This window comes from Lepisosteus platostomus, chromosome 2, assembly GCF_059453375.1.
Source record: "Lepisosteus platostomus isolate fLepPlt1 chromosome 2, fLepPlt1.hap1, whole genome shotgun sequence".
NCBI lineage: Eukaryota > Metazoa > Chordata > Actinopteri > Semionotiformes > Lepisosteidae > Lepisosteus > Lepisosteus platostomus.
This window is the reverse complement of record NC_142612.1, coordinates 77,762,159-77,780,533: the sequence shown is the minus strand read 5'-3', so window position 1 is coordinate 77,780,533 and position 18,375 is coordinate 77,762,159. Positions and strand designations below refer to the sequence as shown.

Genomic DNA, 18,375 nt, shown 5'->3' with positions numbered 1-18,375 from the left:
AATTATTAACTGTGTAAACTTAAGGGTAGGCTGGTGTTTTTCACTGTGCTGTAGGACCAGCGATATGTATTCAGTTCTTAATGCAGTGTACTGTCTGTAATCTGAAATTACTGTAGATCCACTTCTTCTGCAATGTGGAGCTCTGGAATAATTGGGTTGGTTTTTGTGTACAGTACCTGAATTAATGCTGTTTATTCCATGGCTTGGTGCAATTACAGTAATGCAGTGGAATTGAGACTCTGGAATTGCTGTCTTTGTTCCTGTCTTTGAATTAGACTGCTTTGTCTTGCAGACTATCTGTCAGAAAACAGCAAAAGACTCCGCAAAACACGAATCCTGCAAAAAGGCATTTCTGGCAGTGAGCAAGGTGAGGGAAAATGGGATCTCTTGTTTCTTTTGGGGATTTGTTGGGCCCTGTTCACATCATTTTAGATGCAAAGTGTCCAATAATAGTGGTAATATTAGTTATGTTCATGATCAGTCTGCTTTGGTTATCCTTCTTGGGGTTCCTCTTCATTTGTTACTGTTTTGCTGTGGATAGTGAGCCGAATTTGAGCTGCTGTTTAAGTAGGAAAGAGGGATTTTCAGATAAATCCTAAACAAAAACAAGATGGTGACAAACATCCTGCTTCCTGTCTGGTTTTAGCTGGTCCGATTATGCAATGAAGGAGCCAGGAGAATGGAGAGGACAGAAATGATGTACACAATAAACTCCCAGCTGGAATTTAAGATCAAGGTAGGCTTGTTTGTTGCATTTTTGTCCACTGAATGTCATTCAACAGGGCCTGGTTGCTGCTGATGAGTTTTTATTGTGTCAAACTGTTCTTGTCCGGTTGTGCCAAGTTGTGTGCCTCATTTTCTACCTCCAGATAATTATCGTACACTGTTTAAAGTGAGAAGAAAAATTAGCATCTTTTCCACAAGTGCTGCATTTCGGTAAGAGGCCTTTCACCCTCAGTTCAGTTTCAGTTTTTGCTCCAGAGGGAAAAGCTTCAGAAATTAGCGTGTTTTTAAAGTTGATCCTCTTAATGGTAATGAGCTGTAATTTTGATGCATGTGGGAGTTCATTGCACAATCCTCTGCATTAACCTCACCATGCTTAGCTTTAACATGTTGTTACGTTTAATACCCAGACTGGGAATTAAAAGCTTTTTGTCAATAATGGATCCATTAACCTTATTTTTGCCACCCCTATCCTTCCATTATAGCTATAAAGAGGTTCTGTACAGTAGACTTCCCATATCTAACAAAAAAATAAACTTTTGGGTTATTTTCTGGCTATTGCCTGAATTATGGATTTTGGAACATTTGGATGTTACAATTATGGACATTGAGGATTGTTAGCCTTTTTCATTCAAAAGCATTTTTTAATTATGAGAAGTGGTCTAATAAAAAAACATGCAAAACCAATACATATAATATTCTTTATATCAAATTTAACTGGGTACAAGGACCCCATTGCATACAGTACATTGTATATGCTAATTTCAACACGGTAGATATTGTCCAACGAGGTCAGTTTCAGACCCCTTCGTAAAATTAGCTTTTGTCCCCACATCGCCTGCAGGCATGGAAGAAAATCCTGCTCAGGTGCCAGGAGTGTTCGGGTAGAGGAGTGTTTGAGGGGGCATGGAGCACCTGTAAATGGTTTATTACTCGGATTAAAGCAGCCAGAACAAGAGAGGCGCTTTTACACGCTCACGCCCACGCATGGAGAAACAAACAGAAATCTATACGATCCCTGGCTGCCTCGTGGGCACTCAACACTGGTCTCACACGCGCTCCGAGTGTGGGCATGTACAGGATTGACCTCAACAGGGGCACTTCATTGGCAAAAACTGTTTTTTTTTCAGAAATCAGATAGCATCTTCTTTTAGATGTGGAAGTGCCAACAGTATTTGTCCCCAGCTGTGGTGTTTTAGTTTAGTGCGGAGTTTGGAATAGCAAATAGCAACGGTATGGGAGTCGCTGGGAAGTCCCTGCAGATACGGGAATACAGCTGTGCGTGTGGTTCAGATACACTGGAGACTGGCAGCCGATTCACACAGGAGGAAAGAGGATTGACTGTTCCCCTCTCGCACTAGGGAAACAGGAATGTCTTTGTCCCGTCCTGGCTAATCCCACAGAGCGGGATTTGACTGTGCAGGGCAAACTGAGGCTTCAGGAGGTACTGGGAAGGTTGGCAGAAGGCAAATTGGACTACCACTGAGCGGCAGTACATATAGCACAGGTTTCGAGGGCTCAGTGCTGTTCAGAGACTTCATCAGACAGAACCACTTGAAACTCAGTCAGCGCACACTGATGTGTGGAACAGTCACTAGAGGTTAAGCATCAGTCCCTCTGTATTCTGTTCCTTGGCTTGCAGTGGGCATTTCACTGCCGTCTTGTTTTGCAACGGTGTAGGGAGCAGGAATGTGGAGTTATTAATTGTTTTCTTCAAGTCCAAGATTAATCTTTTGCTTTATTTTCATTGCTTTTTATGAGCACACAGAACTGTGGAGGGATGTGAAAAACTGGGGCTGTATTTTCTGAGAGGATTAGGCTGCTGAACAATAAGTTACACTCGATTCAGGATAATATCACGTAACACTGTGCTGAACGGTTTCGGTTTCCCCTCCACTGCCAGAAAGCTCTGCATGTTGCACCTGTGTGAGTTTAGTGTTAGATCACTTGGGATGTGTCAAGTTAAGTGACTGTAATTTGTAAGCAAATAATATTCAGGACATTATTTGTGCCAAATAACTGATCTTTGCCCTTTGTTGGGAATTCAGATTTGATTAAATGGCGCGGTGCAAATATTGTGGTATGAGTGTCTCAGAAGTTAAAGGAGCTAATGCAGTTCTTTAGTGTTTGCAATTTACAGAGAGAATCTAATCCTTTAATGTGCTACAACAAAATGGGTGCAATGAGAATATATGACATTAAGGTGGACTAAGTATATTTGAACTCTTTTGCTTACTTCAGATGCTTAGAAAATCAAATCAGAGGTGGATGTGCTTAGGTCGATCCTGAATATGGTGCTCAGAAATTATTTTTATAAGCTCCTAGGTATTTCCTCTTGGAGTAGTTTTAGGTTAAATGTATTTTTTTGGAAATGAAACTTATTGCTTATTTGAAGAGGGATGATGTTAATCAAAGGTCATTTACAGATGTTTCACGATGCAGGATATACAGTACTGCAGTTCATGAAACTGTAGGAGAAACTTTAGTATTCTGACTGCTCAGATCACTGTAGATGGCATGGTGTAGGCACAGCTTTGTCATTTTGTTGTTCACGACTCAAAAACATTGTGAAGGTGTACGTTAAGCGAAACATAGGTGAACAAGCCCTTCACCTTGCCCCTGGCATGGTGCTGCCTCTTCATAATCGTACATTTTCGGTTGTCAAACAGCAACAAGTGTCTGAGCGAGTGTGGGAAAAATGCTCTCTGCACAGTTGTGCCAGGCAGATGTCTGAAACTCGGAGTAAGCTGGTGTTGTGAGCTGCTCTTAAAAAAATTGCCATTAATGCAGCTGCTCACACTTTGTCAGGGGCTCTGCAACACTTGGCTTCTCAGAACCTTTTACAGCTGCAGCTCAGTCGCTGGCAAACAAGCAGCTGGTCTAAAATGAATGCTACAGTGATATGGATATGTTGCATGTTGTACTCTCACAAGTGAATATACTGTATGAACAGATCTGTACAGGTGTTATTATACCGCTGAGGCAAATCTAGGAGACAATATTTTGTTTCAGCCTTTACCCACACGGAGAGATTGGACATTTTCAAGCAACTGTACAGTAAGTCGACGTAGTGTCCAGATAAACTCTAGGAAAAGGAACATGTTCGTCCTGGTAACAAATAAATGTAGACATTGCACACAAAACTGAGAGGGGAGAAAGGCATTGCAGGTTGCAAATACTGCAAAAAGTAGTGGATCATATACAGGTTGACAAGCACTAGGTGTCAAGGCGGTTTCCTTCCATTGAGGATATTTAATGTGGGAGCAAGGGCTGATGCTTCATTTATACTGTGCCACAGGCTGTACTGAGACCTGGAAGCCCCATTCAGAAGCAGGCGAGGGCTGTTGGTTGAGAAAGGAGGACACTGCCTGTGCTGCTCTTGTTTCAAGGTTTGTCTTCCGTGACTAAATCCCGCTTCGCCCCTCAGCCCTTCCCCCTGGTGTCCTCCTCCCGGTGGATGGTGAAGAGAGGGGAGCTCACTGCCTTTGTGGAGGAGAACGGGATCTTCTCCAAGCGCACCTCGCGGCAGCAGGTGTACTTCTTCCTCTTCAACGACGTCCTCATCGTGACGAGGAAGAAAAGGTGGGTGGATGTAGCCGTGTTCCCGGACTCACCGTGGGGGGGCTGCTCGGACATGTCCATGCCTGGCAGCTGGGTCTCACACCCCTCGGAGAAAGTCGATGTTCATGTCTCAGAACAGCAAGGCAGCATTGCGGAAAAACTGATGTTTTTTTTCCAGGAAGATCATTTTAATGTGGCTGGCCCCTGTTTTATGAAATGGTTGTGATGCTTGTGTTGTTTTGCACAGAGTACAACTTTATAAAGTAAAGATGCAGAAGGCGAATGCTCTGGAACGCTGTTCAGCGTGTGAGAGCTGTGCTATGCGCTTTGCTGTTCTAGTTGAATGCCATAACAATGATCTGGTTGAAGTTTTCGATGTGCCTCCTTGCCAGAATATTAAGTCAACATGGGTATGTTATTCTTAGATTTAAAAAATATATTTTTTCTTTTTTTTATCCCTGATTTGTTACTTTCTCTGATGTCCCCCTCCAGTGGAAAGATCGGTTTCTTGCAGCTGTGCAGTTATGCAGAGCACTCTTCATTCCTTGCCTTTCATCTGCACAAGAGCTGATGGAAGTTCACTTTGAATCATCAAATGCACAGATGAGAAAAGCTGTATTTATGAGAGGATTCCCATGTGGCTTTTCTATAAAACGAATCATAGGTCAGTTTACAGCAGCTTACGAATTCAGATTTTTGACATACCAGTTGCATAGCTTCAGAGAACAGTTTTAGTGGCGAGGTGAGTTATGGGTTCACGTGCCTCTCAGTACTCGCAGGCACTGGGCATCTCTCTCAGTCAGAGGGCTTTGCCTACAGAAAGGAAGCTGACTACTTTTGGGGCTTAAATGGTGATGAACCCTTTTAGGGGTGGGATTTAAGAAACTGCTGTTTCAATGTCACTGTCTATACTCAAGATAATGGTCTGGCTTTATTGATACGTTGCTGAAAAAGACATGTAGATTTCTGTTTCCTGGAGCAGAAATGTGTGTCTTATCTTTCCTTTTTGTCGGCAAAAGCTCCAACTGTGTGAAGGGAGGTCAGGGCACACCTCGCAGCGTGGAGCCCGTCTGACAGACAATGAAAAAGGCTGATTTGTTACAAATTATGTGGCCTAGTAGTTTTTTTTTCACAGATTCCATTGCTACTGGATCACTCGGGTTTCAAGGAATGTAAAAACTGCTCCTTCCAGAATCCAATTTCCATCTACCGATCCAACCTGCTGAGCTGTGCTTTTGAATTTGATACAAAATTATAATATTGATTTGTACTGTCTGGCAAGAAACCAGTGATTTTTCTTTTTGTTTTCATCCAAATGGACCTCTCTTGCTATACTTTGAACATTTTAAGATGTACTACTCACTGTTTTTCTTGCAGGTACTTCAATATGGAATGGTTATATAAGAAGGTTTTTTAGAAAACAAACAGCTGCCTTTGCTTTTGTTGTTCTTGGTCCCTCGCGTGTTTTGCTTTAACAAGCTCTCTTCATTAAACTGGACACAGATGCCCTGGATCTGCAGTGCTTATTTTTACTGCGCAGTGTGTTGTGCCTCTCTCACGGGGAGCGTGTTTATTTTACGGAGTGTGATGGTACTTTGAACTCTGATTGCACCTCATTCTCATACAGTTTTGAACTTGACGTGCCTTCATTTTACTATATTCTGGGTTTTTTTTAGCTGGGATGTGGAATTTTTAGTGGAAGGAGGAAATGGAAGCTTATACAGTACATTGTTCTGAAAGAGCTAAAGAGGACAACAGATGTACGTTTCAGTCTTCATGTTTCAGTATGTGGAATCAGGACTCTCTAGGTCTGTAGGTTCTAGATATGCCTTTGACTGTGATTCTGTCACCAGCTGTGATGTTAATGATGGCCTGTAAATTATCACAGGTTATTCCTGCCACAACAAAACACAGTGCTGTCCTTAGGCCCAAGAAGACATCAGCCCCTTAGATGTCTTCTCGTGTCCTGTTGCTTTAGTAAACTGTGATATGCCCTAGTATTTCAGAAATGCTGCTTGCTCTCGCATACCTTGTAAGAAGTCCCATTGCCAGTCCTCACTGAAGGTCAGTCAGCTCTGCGTCTTGACAGTGATTGAGTCTCTTCTCTAGTTCCAAGGACTGTAACTACAATGGTCCGGCTACTTTGCCTGCTCTTGCGCAAGCCTGGACTGATGCCAGTCCAGTTCACTATGAGCTTGTGTGGCTCGATAATAGAGTGGAAGTATTCTAAAGAGGAGTGCAACTGAAGTTACTTTCAGTTGTATTTCTGCTTGTGACTCTGGAATGGGAGACTGATGTGTATAACCTGTGTTTGTAGTGATATATTTTTTTTATTGTGCAACAGCCTGGCGGTTTTTCTATTCCTGGTACAAGGTGTGTCTGTTAAAAATGGAGACTGTAAACAGCCACAGATTGTTGTGGTTTTAGAATTCGTGTGCATGAACGTGTCCCTTTGTTAGTCTAAATTGACCTTCTTTCATAGCTACATTGTTTACAATTTTCCACTGTTGAAATAATGAAAATAATCCAGAACTTTACTTTTCCAATACCCATGAGGTTTTTAAGTTCACAAAATTTTATGGTTTTAGATCAAAATAAACCAGACTGGTCCATCATGTACTCACACTTGTGGGAGAAATACATTTTAAAGCATATTGCTGTGAGCTGTGGACAAACAACAAAATACTTCTGATACTTCAAAATACTTCAGATTCTTCAAAATACTTAAGTTTTCTTTAATTGTCCTAGAATTTGAACTGGATTTAGATTAATTAATTCCTTTGACTATTCATGAAAGATGTCTGCTTCGTATAAAGAACAACTACATTGTTCCGAGGGACAGAGTTCACACAACATGAGCCCATGTGCTCTGTGAACTCTGAACACAAGTCACTGCAGAGCGCTGAGGCTGTGTTCCATCATTCCTCCCGGCTAATTAGGAGTAACTTTATAGCTGAGAAAAAAACGGCCGAGGGGAAGTAGTGAGAAACAGCTTAGCAGTCGGGACCACCTGATGTGCGGGAGATGAATTTGGCGTTTGTCAGGAGATTCGTCTTTCAAGCTTCTCATTTCAAGAATAAAAGTTTGCAAACAAGAAGGTGGTCAATTATGCTAATGAACTCTTGAGTTCCCCCCCCCCCTTTTCAATTCCCCAGCACAGGCTTAGAAGGATCTGACAGACCTTTATGAACGAACCTCCTGTTCCTCTGTAGATTATCTGATGCGGATGCTGTCTGACGGAGATTTGTTAATTAATTAACAAAGAGAACCCAACTGCTCAGAGATTAGCAGAATATAGAAGTAATTATAGCTTTTGCATATGGAACATACTGTATGTGAATGATTTTCTAATGGCACTTCTGCAGTCTAGTGCTAAAGAATAAACAAAGAGATCCATTGAAACAGTGAGAGATAAAAAAGGTTAATAATGTTTGTATGGCAGCATCTCAGTTTTTTTCTCAGTCATCTCAGGTGTCTCAGTTTTTTGCAATGCTGGGCGGCTGTGTTCAATTCTGGGGGGTACCCCTGTGGAGATTGTATGTTCTCCCCGTGTTCCCCTGGGTTTCCTCTGGGTGTTTTTAGGTTAATTGACCTGGGTGTGTCTCGTCCAGGGTGTATCCTGGGAGGTGGAACCATCTTCAGCACATGCTGCCTCAGAATGGTGAATAATATTAATCAAGGGTCAAACCCACCCTGGGAAGCTTGTACCCCACATCAGACTACCTCCTAATTACACCCCTCTGTTTTTGTACTGAACTCAAAATACTGCCACTGCTTGAACATTGCACACCGGTGCAATGTGAATCCTGTTAAAATTATAGCTGCTACCACGATCCTGTCTCAAAGAATTGTAATGTCATTTTCTATGTCAGTGTTATGTTATCTTTTATGTCATTTGCCACGTGAGGAAGACAGGCATGTAAGCATTTCATTGAGCTCTTCACATGTGACAATAAAATGAAACTTGACCCTGCTTCACGATTGCTGCTTGCTCCCCCGCGACGCTGTACTGGATAATGTGGTGAGAAAAAACAAGGTGGATGGAATTGTGTTTCTCCCATGACAAGCATCAGAGACAGAAGATGTATAGCTTCTCTTTCTGTGCAGTCCTGAAGGAGAATCAACAGAGCCTTGCCGCTAAAACAAAACGAGCAGCCCCCGCCACAGGGGAATCGTCCAGTTATCCAACAGACCTCACTCCTATAAGTACCAGCTTTGTCCAAAGGGTGTGTGTCAGGGCCCTTTACAGTGCGTTAATCCAAGCCACCATGTGTTTGTGTGTGCTGCTTGGCATTTTGTTGCGGGTGTTATCTCTGTGCAAAGACACTTTATTTTAAAATGTAGAGGCTCTGTGTGCACCCAGTTTCATCATGGGGCACTCTTAGCTGACTGGCACTTTTCCTTACAAAAATGATTGTGCCATAAAACTGCATTTTTTCGTCACATGACCACCTACTGTATAGGATTAAAAATACCTGGGTAACTATGCTGGGGAGGGGGCATAGAAGATGGAATTTGTATTGACTAGTTCTTATGGTTTGTCGAATCTGTAAACACGATTTCTTTTCTTTTGCAGCGAGGAGAGCTATAACGTGATAGACTATGCATTGAGACACGAGATCTCTGTGGGGCAGTGTGAATCTGACGAGTTAAACCTGTCCCCTGTGAAGACCACGTCAGGGATGCTGTACTCCCGGCAAGGATCGACCAATCACATCTTCAGGCTTTCTTTCTGCAGCAACCATTCTGGAGAAACAGTGGAAATGATCCTGGGTGCAGAATTACTGTAAGTGCTCAGCCCATGCCCTACTTTCGTCTGACTTTTCAGAACAGGCCATAATCCCTAAAGATATAAGATGTCATTTCATATTTTTTTTTGATGGAGTGCCCATGGGAGCTATCCCAGAAACTGTCAGCTGTTCTTGTAAGATAAAAAAAAATCGCTATATATGGATTTATCTGAGTAATTTGTTTTCTGTACTGTGCATTCTCTCTTAGTTGTATTTGTTGTTGAAACAAAGTACTTAGATCTTCGTACTGAAAAAAGTCTATAGGTTTTGCCTTGGACAAGTTAGTAGCTGGATCTTCACATTCTAAGAAAAGGTATGATAAACACTGAGTGACCAAGCAAACCTTGGACTGAAAGCCACAGTACAAAGGTGGGAATGCAAGGTTGGTCTGTTGCTGTGTTCTGTGTGCAGCTGTTGGTAATTGCCTGTAATGTTAATGCTTAATTACAGATCTCTCACCTGCAGCTGGAATCACATTTAACGCTACTGTAGTAGGCTGCTGTAAAGTTAAATTTTTTTGACAGACCTCCCTTCATTCCTTCCATGACTGGAGTTTCTCACAAACATTAGTGGCCTCATTTATGCTGTCAGTCGTCCTGTGATTGTCCCGGAGAAGTGAGTTTTTTGGGTACAGGGTCAATGTAATGGAAGAATGTGTCTTGCGTACTGGGCCAAGAGACCAGTGAAAAAACATTTGTCCGTTTTTATCTGTAAGTTTCTTCCATGTAGTTGTGCTCTTTTCTATCATTTTTCTGGGAAACCTGCTGATAAGAAGTTGCACAGCTTGAGCTCACAACTTATTTATGATGGCTTCTGGGAAAAACCGGCACTGGTGTGCATGTCTGGGTGTCTGTCTGCGTGTGTGCCCTGCAGTGGACTGGCATCCTGTCCAGGATGTACCCTGCCTTCTGCCTGTTGCTTTACAGTAGAGGCTCTGGCATCCACTGCAATGGTGTACTGGAGAAAGCAGTTAGAAAATGGATGTATGGAATTACTTAGGATGTTAATAAGCAGAAACAATAATGGAATTTACATTTTCTCATTATTTTACTGTTAGTCCAAAAAATATGACTTAGTAGACCATTATTGTTCCCTAGTAAGGGGGGATATAGCAGAGATTACAGTATCTGAGTAAAGCATTTTTTTACCAAATGCAAATACAGAAGGGACAAAAGTAGATAGATTAATGTACAATAAATGAGGACATTTGAATGCATTCATTGGACTTTCAGATCATCGTGTGACTCGCTTTATGTCTTTTGAAAATCATGCTTAAGTCAAGTGTCAGGAGATTTCTGTGAGAGTTGTGCAGTTCTACACTGTGTTTTCCCAGTCTTGGCCAGATTTAATTAACCTCCCTCTCCAGGACTGGAGGCTGAAGCAGGAAAACAACCATAAAACTTTCAAATATTCTAATAAAAATAAATCTGTGCTAAAAAAACGTTACATTGGCTTTTCTACCTCCTGCTGGTGTATTCTTAATGTTTTCAGCACATGGAGGGGTTTGGCACGTGAGTGTGGTTTTCTTGTTTGGTTTTACAGTGGCCTTGTCTTTGTTTATTGCTCTTACAACTTGTGTTGCTTTCTGTTTAGCTCAAATTAATTTCAGTGCTGACACAAACCTCTGTAGAATTTTTTCAAATCCAATGGAAAAACAAGAAGGAAAAGCTGTGTGAGCTGTATTTAAGAGCTTGATTTACTTAAGCTGTTTTGGAACAATGTGGACTGCTGAATGTTCACGTTAATCAACATTATAGTTAATGTGCTCACATACAACTGTTGGGGCTGAAAATGAAGACAGAACAGCTGTGATTTGTCTCAATGACAAGGTTACTTTGTTTCATGATTTCCATTAATGGGGCACCCTCCTAAATGGAGGCATTATAGAGTTTTCTTTGGTTTCCTAAGATACTGTACATGCAGTACATACAGTATATGTAGCTGAGTAGTGGCTCAGTGGTTTTGTAATAGGTTTCAATGAACAGCAAGCCTGCTGCTTTCTGCAGATTCATATAGGCATCACTTGTTCATGTGCCGGTGTGTAAGGAATAGAAAGTGTAACACAAGCCATGTTTACACTTTGCAGTGGGACCAGAGGTGTTGATAGCTGATATATTGTACAAGGACTGAGGTCATCAATGCCATAATACAGGCATAGCTTTTTAAGTGGCCGGCATGTTTCTAATCCAGTTTAGCTGGTTTGTGTGGTTAAGGTCTAAACATCTACTGAAGATTTGCTGCACATCTATTTTTTTTCAATCTATTTGCATTATTGTTTATAGATTTGCACATCCCAGGTTATAAATGAATTGGTTCTTCTTTCTCTGTATATATTTTAGTGCTTTAGCAGTAAAGTATGTGGTTCTTCAGTGTGAGGCGCAAGATGAGTATAAAATCATCACGAAAAGAGTTTGTGAGGATCCTCATTGTGCTTAAAATGGGAATTCAGTTTTCAGAACTTGTGAAGTGTTTTCCAGTGTCTCTGGCCTCTGGACCTCCAGTCTTTGGGAAATTATTAAGCTGCTGTAAAGTGATGTCAGTTTTTTTAGACAAACCTCCCTTCATTCCTTCCTTGAAATACAGATAAGGATTATGGAGTGTATTGTGGATCTTATTTTAGCACTGCTGCTGAACTGGAGAGCTAGGTTTCTGGCTTTTATTGCATGGTAATTGTGCGCTGTTGTTGCTAGGCAGCCATCATTGTTGGGGCTGATCATTCCCACAACTCCCTCTCTCTCTCCACCTGTCTGGCAGTGTGACCTGAATGTTATTCTTCTCCAGGGGATTAAACAATTTTCACTTGTTTCACATTCAAATGTTAATTTGAGTTTAATGGAGCCTTATTTATGCAGTTAATGCAGAATGCAGAATCGAGCTTGTTCAAGCTCTTAAAATGGCACCACATTATGAAAGTGTTGTCAGGATTTCACATTTATGTGAGTTAATCCTTCATATCCATCCGTTTAGAGTTGGGATGAATTGATGAATGATAGCAGAAGCGCAGGTTGCCCTACACATCAGAGTGACATCTGCATTGCTGGTCATCTTCATCTGTTTGCATTGCTTGGCACTGTGATATCAGGGCAGAGGCACGTTCAAAACTAAACTTTCAGAGATGAAGGAATGTAGTTCAGTACAGTTCTGTTCTCGAGTTTTCGTCAGTTCAGTCGCAAGATTAGCCGGAGGCATTGCAGATCTGCTCAAATATCAACCAGCAAGCTGTACATAAATCCTCATGAGCCTCATCTGTTTACTAAATGGCAGTTAAACTGTATCTAGGGCTCTCTGGTTCTTAAGTCTGAAACCGAAATAATCAGTGATTATTTGGTAGAAACAAAATTGGCTACTCTTGTGCTTTGGGTTTGTTTTGGGTGCAGCGTACAACAGATGTGGATGGTATGTCAACGTTTAGCTTTTTTTCCTGTCTGCTCTTGATTTTCCCAGGGCCTGCCAAGTTACGACATTTTTAAGTGTTTTCTTTTTAATGTTAGCATTGCAACATCCTTTTGCATTTTTTTGTGCCATTGAACTTGTTCTCCTACTCTACCCAAACATTTGCTTTAATGAAAATTCCAATAATTCCAAAATGACGGCACATTTTTAAGCTTGAAGTTTCGCAAGCCGTCTAACAGGTTGCGTATGAATGATGAGCAGATGTGCAGGCTACTTGGTCTAAGCCTGGAATGAGCGATCCTGGTTCTGGAGGGCCAGTCTGTCGGCAGGTTTGCAAGGTCTCTTTAAAATCTGCCGCAGCTTCGGAAGAGCTGGAAGAAGCTGTTGAATTGGTTCAATGAAGCCAGTAACCAGTTGGTTTAGCTCATTAACAGATGAGGTAGAATGAAAACGTGCAGACACACCAGCGCTCAGGACCAGGACTGAACACACCTGCTCTACAATGTTTGACATGGTGATGTCACTGCACAACCTCCTTCTAACCTGGGGACACCTCAGAAGCAGAGCCAGGCTGGACCGGGTCAGCACTGAAATGGAAGAGGCTACTGCTGACAGTGGTGCTGTTGGATGAGCCTTTTGTGCTGTTCCCAACGGACCAGATTTTCCAAACCCCCCCACACAAGTGTGGTGATCAGGGATGCGGTCATGTACTGTAGGTTGAGGCATTTTTAAAGATGAGTTTTTAAACTGAGGTCCTGAGTCTTTGGCTCTGATTGTAAGAGTAAGGATGTTAACCCTGATCCTGGTCCTGACTAAATTCCACACTCAGTTTGAACAATATGGTGTTTCTAAAGAGTGTCCTTGATCAGTGAATTAACATCTGTGTCTGATCTGCTGTGCAGTGGGGCAGTGTGGTGTCCTGGGTCATCCAGGTGGGTGCTGTTTATTTTGAGGAGTAAATGAATTCAAAATACGGGGATCATGTTAGATATTCTATTTTCTGGATAATGATCAGCACCTCTTCATTACTGTTATGTTAACAGTGTTGTCATGCCAGGCTTTTTTTTGCAGTTGTGTACTTCTCAGTCACATACAGCAGTTCTCTAATGCTACACAACACAACCACTAAGCTGTTCTTCATATCATCATAAATACTCTTTCTGTGGATGTACAGTACCTCCATCCAATTTAGTTTTGAGTAGCTCCTGACAGAACAAAAATCAGCTGAGAGACAACATGATGTCTTGAAATGAAAACGGACTAAAAATGATTTGCTTGAGTGCCATTGCTGCTTTTCAGCACCTCGAAGCTGTTCCCATTAATGCTTGAGTCTGTGTGGCTGTACCCTTTCTGTTTCATGTTTTTTTTAGTTTCTTTACGTGGTTTCAGTTTGAATTTTGGTTTATGTTTGCGGTGTTTTGCTCGAGTTGTTGTCTTTTTCCACAGCAACAAGCCAGTTCCTCTCTCACCTGTTACCAGAAACTGATAAGGTCGTAGCTCGTCTAGGCAGGGCGTTCTCAGCGCCTAGGAATCTCCCTGCTCAAACGAAAGAATTCTGCTGTTATGAACAGAGAGATTGGAGGCGGGGTTCAAAACGGGGGCCTGCATTATGTTGGAAAATGTTTCGTGCTTGCTGCCAGCCTTGGGAATTGTTTTATGGGTTGTGATTCACAGATGGACTTTAGAGTAACCCCCTTCCCAAATGCACTAGGAGGAAATTGGAATCAGGCGTTTCCATCCACCCTTAAAGTATTACACAATACTTTCAGATGATGGGAATTCTCGCTGATGAACTTCTGCAGTTCATGCTCTGTTCACACTGGGGAGGACTAAAAATAGGCGGCAATGAGAAAGGGCCACTGGTGTCTTGACAAAGACCTAGGAAAATAATTGTTTTTGGTCATTACCCTTTCAGTCCTAATTGGAAGAAAGCACTTGCTATTCCTTTCATCTGTGAAATTGTATTGGGCAAATGAGACGTGACTCATGGAATGAATGTTCTGTCAGGCTGTGGTTTCTCTGGTGGTCTGTTACTGTACAAGAAAGCAAGACTCAGTGATGCTCAATGAAAGTTACCGCTCTCAGTGTATTCAAGCACAGCTCAAAGCGTTCATTCCTTTTTTCTCTCGCCTTTTCCGTGGGATCGCATTTTTAGCCACCACTTATGCACTCCTATAACAAAAAGAAGAGAGAAAAGTCTGAAAAGAATAGTGTATGACAATCTAGGGGCTGGGCGATATGGCCTAAAATTGATATCACGGTATAATTCTAATTTTGGAGCGTAACGATATACAGTACATCACGATATTTAATTTTTTCCTCATAATTTCAATAGAACGTGCTTTAAAAGGAGAACACGACTTAGATAGTAAGTTTTTATTGCCATTTTAAACTAGGACGGGTCAACAGTAAAACATTTTCAAACCCCGTTTTGCGACGATGCTGCCGGCGCCATCTATGTAAACATCAAAATCCCTTCCCACCAGTATAAACGGTATAGCCACATCCATATCGTGGCACATACTTCTCCCGGTGTACCGTCTATACCGGTTATACCACCCACCCCTATGATAATCCAGGGAAAAGCATGTTGTGATTTTTTTTTTGAGCTTCTCAAAATCCAAAGCAATACGTTTTAAGTATGGTGTACCATGGTTTTATTGATGAAAATACACAAGTACACTTTGCAGCAGGATCTTAAGGGTATAATTTTACACATTCCACAGCAGACATAGTACAGAAGTATTCGCTGGGATTCTAGCTGTTCAGCTGCACATGCCAGAGATTGCCCGCATTACAGAGATGGCCACTAAGGTGAAATTGTTGACTGTCAGTTTGAAATAGTAAAAACACCTGGCAGTCTATTTTCTGCTAAAAGTGCAACAGTGTTACAGATGCCGTTTAAAGCTTTTGAGATGAGTCATAAATATGTATGTTTTAATAGTGTGTAAACTGGGGGGGGGGCAATTGTCACACACTGCGTCATCAAAAATCAGTACCTCCTGTATTCTGAAGCATAAAAACAGAAGATAGAGGAAAACCTCACCCTCTTATAGCCAGATTTTACTAGCTCTTTAAATAAGCCCTAAATATGCATGCTTCTTTAGTATGTGAATGAAAAGAAAATAAATAGTAAAAACAAGCCATCGGCCGTTCTGTCGTTACAGATCGGGACCTGGGTTAATACACTTCGCATCATTGCTGTGCATGCTGTTACGGTGTCATGTTTAGATGGAAGTCTGTTCCTTAGCAAAGCCTGCAAGTAACGAATAAGTTAAGACAATGGCACTTGGAACACAAACTGTATTTTAAGAATATAAATAGAATTTAACCCACTGAAGCTCAGCTTCAACTAAGGTTGCTGCTGGAAGAGGTGCTGGAAGAGGCTCACCCTGCGGTCTGTGTGGGTCCTAATGCCCCAATATGGTAACGGGGACACTATTCTGTAAAAAAGCGTTGTCTTTGGATGTAAAACCGAGGTCCTGTCTCTCTGTGATCATTAAAAATCCCAGGGCGTTTCTCAAAAATGATATTGGTCTTACCCCCATGTCTTGGACAAATTTCCCCCTGGCCTTTATCAATCATGGCCTCCTAATAATCCCCATCTCTGGCATCATCACACTGCTCTCCTCTCTACTGAGAGCTGATGTGTTGTGAGAGTACTGGCGCATCATGGCTGCTGTTGCATCATCCAATGGGGCTGCACACTGGTGGTGGAGGGGATCCCCATTACCTGTAAAGTGCTTTGAGTGGAGTGTCCAGAGAAGCGCTATATAAGTGTAAGGGATTATTTATGTAGACCACCCATTTTATATATTAAAACAGAATTTTAATATATAAATATCATAAAACTATGAAGTCATTTGTTATCCATGCATCCATTTTCTAAAAGCTTCATGCAATACAGGCCAGCAAGCTACTGGCACAGGGAGAGATACTGTACACCCCGGTCGTGACTCCAGTCTTATCAGAAGCCCATTAACCTACCAGTATGTTTTTGGACTGTGACAGGAAACCGGAGCACCCGGAGGAAACGCAAACGAACATGAGGAAAACATATAATAATCGACACAGATAGCATCCCAGGGGATGATCCCAGCGAGGCAGCAATGTTGTAGAACACAATGAGTATGGAAAATTGCTGAATGACTGGAGGATTACCATTTTCTGGCTTACTTTACTCTTAATATCAATATAATTTTTAGATTAAATGAAAATTATTCATGTAAAAAGAGGTAATGGATTCTTTCCATGTCCTATTCCTAAAAGCTACTACAGAAGTTCTTTTGATTCAAATGTTCATTATCAAAACCCTGGAATGTTCCCATGTGATGCCTACACCATCTGGCGTTCTCTGTGTACAAAGACAGTATGCAAGGTGCAAGTCATGCTGCCGAAGAGATCGTCAAAGGCAGAAAGAGCCCAGCCTGTTCCCTTCTGTGTACTTTTTGGCTCAGGCCGTAGCACTGAGGTTAAGTTACCTTATGATACTTCGGTCTTGTTCTGTGGGAGCAACTTGAGCAACAGGGCCTTTCAAAGCAGTGCTGACAGCTCCACCTGCCAGATAACAAAAGTTATCTTGTTTCAAAACCAGGGTCATGTTTCACTTTTTTCACATTTTGAACTACAACTTGTGAATTGTGGGTCAATTCCCACCACTGGAGAAAAAAGAAAATCCAGCAGGGCTGCTTATGTCATGAGAATCTTTTTCTCACTTTTTCAGGAGAATCAATTCTCTTTCTCGACACCAAAATTAATGTTTTGTTTCGGTTGCAGGAATGAAAGAGCTCGCTGGATAAGTGCGTTAGGACAAAGCGGCACTGACAGGAACATCGCCGACAGAACAAGTACGTCTTTCCCGCGCCCTTGTTTCTAAGAGTCCGCTGCTGCCACCTTGTGGTTAAAGCAAAAAATAAATAAAGCCAAAGCTGTGGCCTGGTTTCTAAAACCCGGGGAGAGCCGATCAGCTTTGTGCCAAGTTCAAGAAGGGTTTTATCTGTCTATGAGTTCTCTTATGCTTCTGAAAAGATTTGTCTCCTTCTCCCTACAGAACTGATGCAGGTGGAAATTACACGGACCTACACTGCCAGGCAGCCGGATGAACTGTCTCTGCAAGTGGCCGACGTGGTGCTGGTTTACCAGAAAGTTAATGACGGTGAGATAAAAGATTTCCACACTTTTTGTCAGGCAGTGACCCTCTCCAGCCCTACAATAGTGGGGGAATTCCTGTCCTGAGGGGGCAGAGGGATGAGGAAGAACTGTGCACCTTCTTTCTCTGGGCATGGACTAGCCTGGCTAACAGCTCCATGACATGGGTGAATCTCAGACATTGAAAGATAATTGCTCATGTGTCCTGTTCACTTCTTCCAAATTGGAATAGGAAAGAAACTCTGAAGATGTTGATTAGAAGAGACAGCTTTTTCAATTATTTTAATACATTTATTTTATTTATTTTAATGCTCTGGTTTCCTCCTGCTTTCTAAAGAAGGCTAGCTGGCTGGGTTAATTGGCGTCTCTCAATGGTCCCTGTGTGTGTGTGTGACTATCACGGTTCTGCGCAGGCTCGTGCCCTCTGCCCTCTCCACCCTGCCCATTTTGTAGCTGAGGTCCCTGCTACGTGCAGGGAGGGTGATGATGTCACCGTGCCCACACTGGCTCTGCTGTGTGTGTGTGTGTGTGGGAAGTCCTGGGATCTGTGCTCCTAAGATTGGGTTTCAGACTTCCTCAAGCCTCACCGAGAATCAGCATCTTCCCGGTGGAAGGATATTGATAATGCATATTTTGGACAGTCATCTCTGATCTGCATTGCACAGTTGTTGTTTACTTCATAGTAACACTATTTTACAGCATAAAAGCCTTACCAATTCCTTAATACGAATAAATGGAATTTTAGCTTTGAAGGGCACCA

The 18,375-nt window shown here is 42.0% G+C and overlaps 1 protein-coding gene across 2 annotated transcripts in view; it reads left to right on the top strand.

The window, feature by feature from the left end:
• LOC148677299 (rho guanine nucleotide exchange factor 26-like) overlaps nt 1–18,375 on the top strand; it is a 40,370-nt gene that overhangs the window by 18,936 nt on the left and 3,059 nt on the right. For both annotated transcript variants that reach the window (XM_088620039.1, XM_088620037.1), the window contains exons 9-14: nt 293–367; nt 647–736; nt 4,151–4,305; nt 8,861–9,070; nt 17,244–17,314; nt 17,518–17,622. In XM_088620039.1, coding sequence (XP_088476165.1) covers nt 293–367; nt 647–736; nt 4,151–4,305; nt 8,861–9,070; nt 17,244–17,314; nt 17,518–17,622 — 706 coding nt within the window. The remainder of the gene's footprint in view (nt 1–292; nt 368–646; nt 737–4,150; nt 4,306–8,860; nt 9,071–17,243; nt 17,315–17,517; nt 17,623–18,375) is intronic.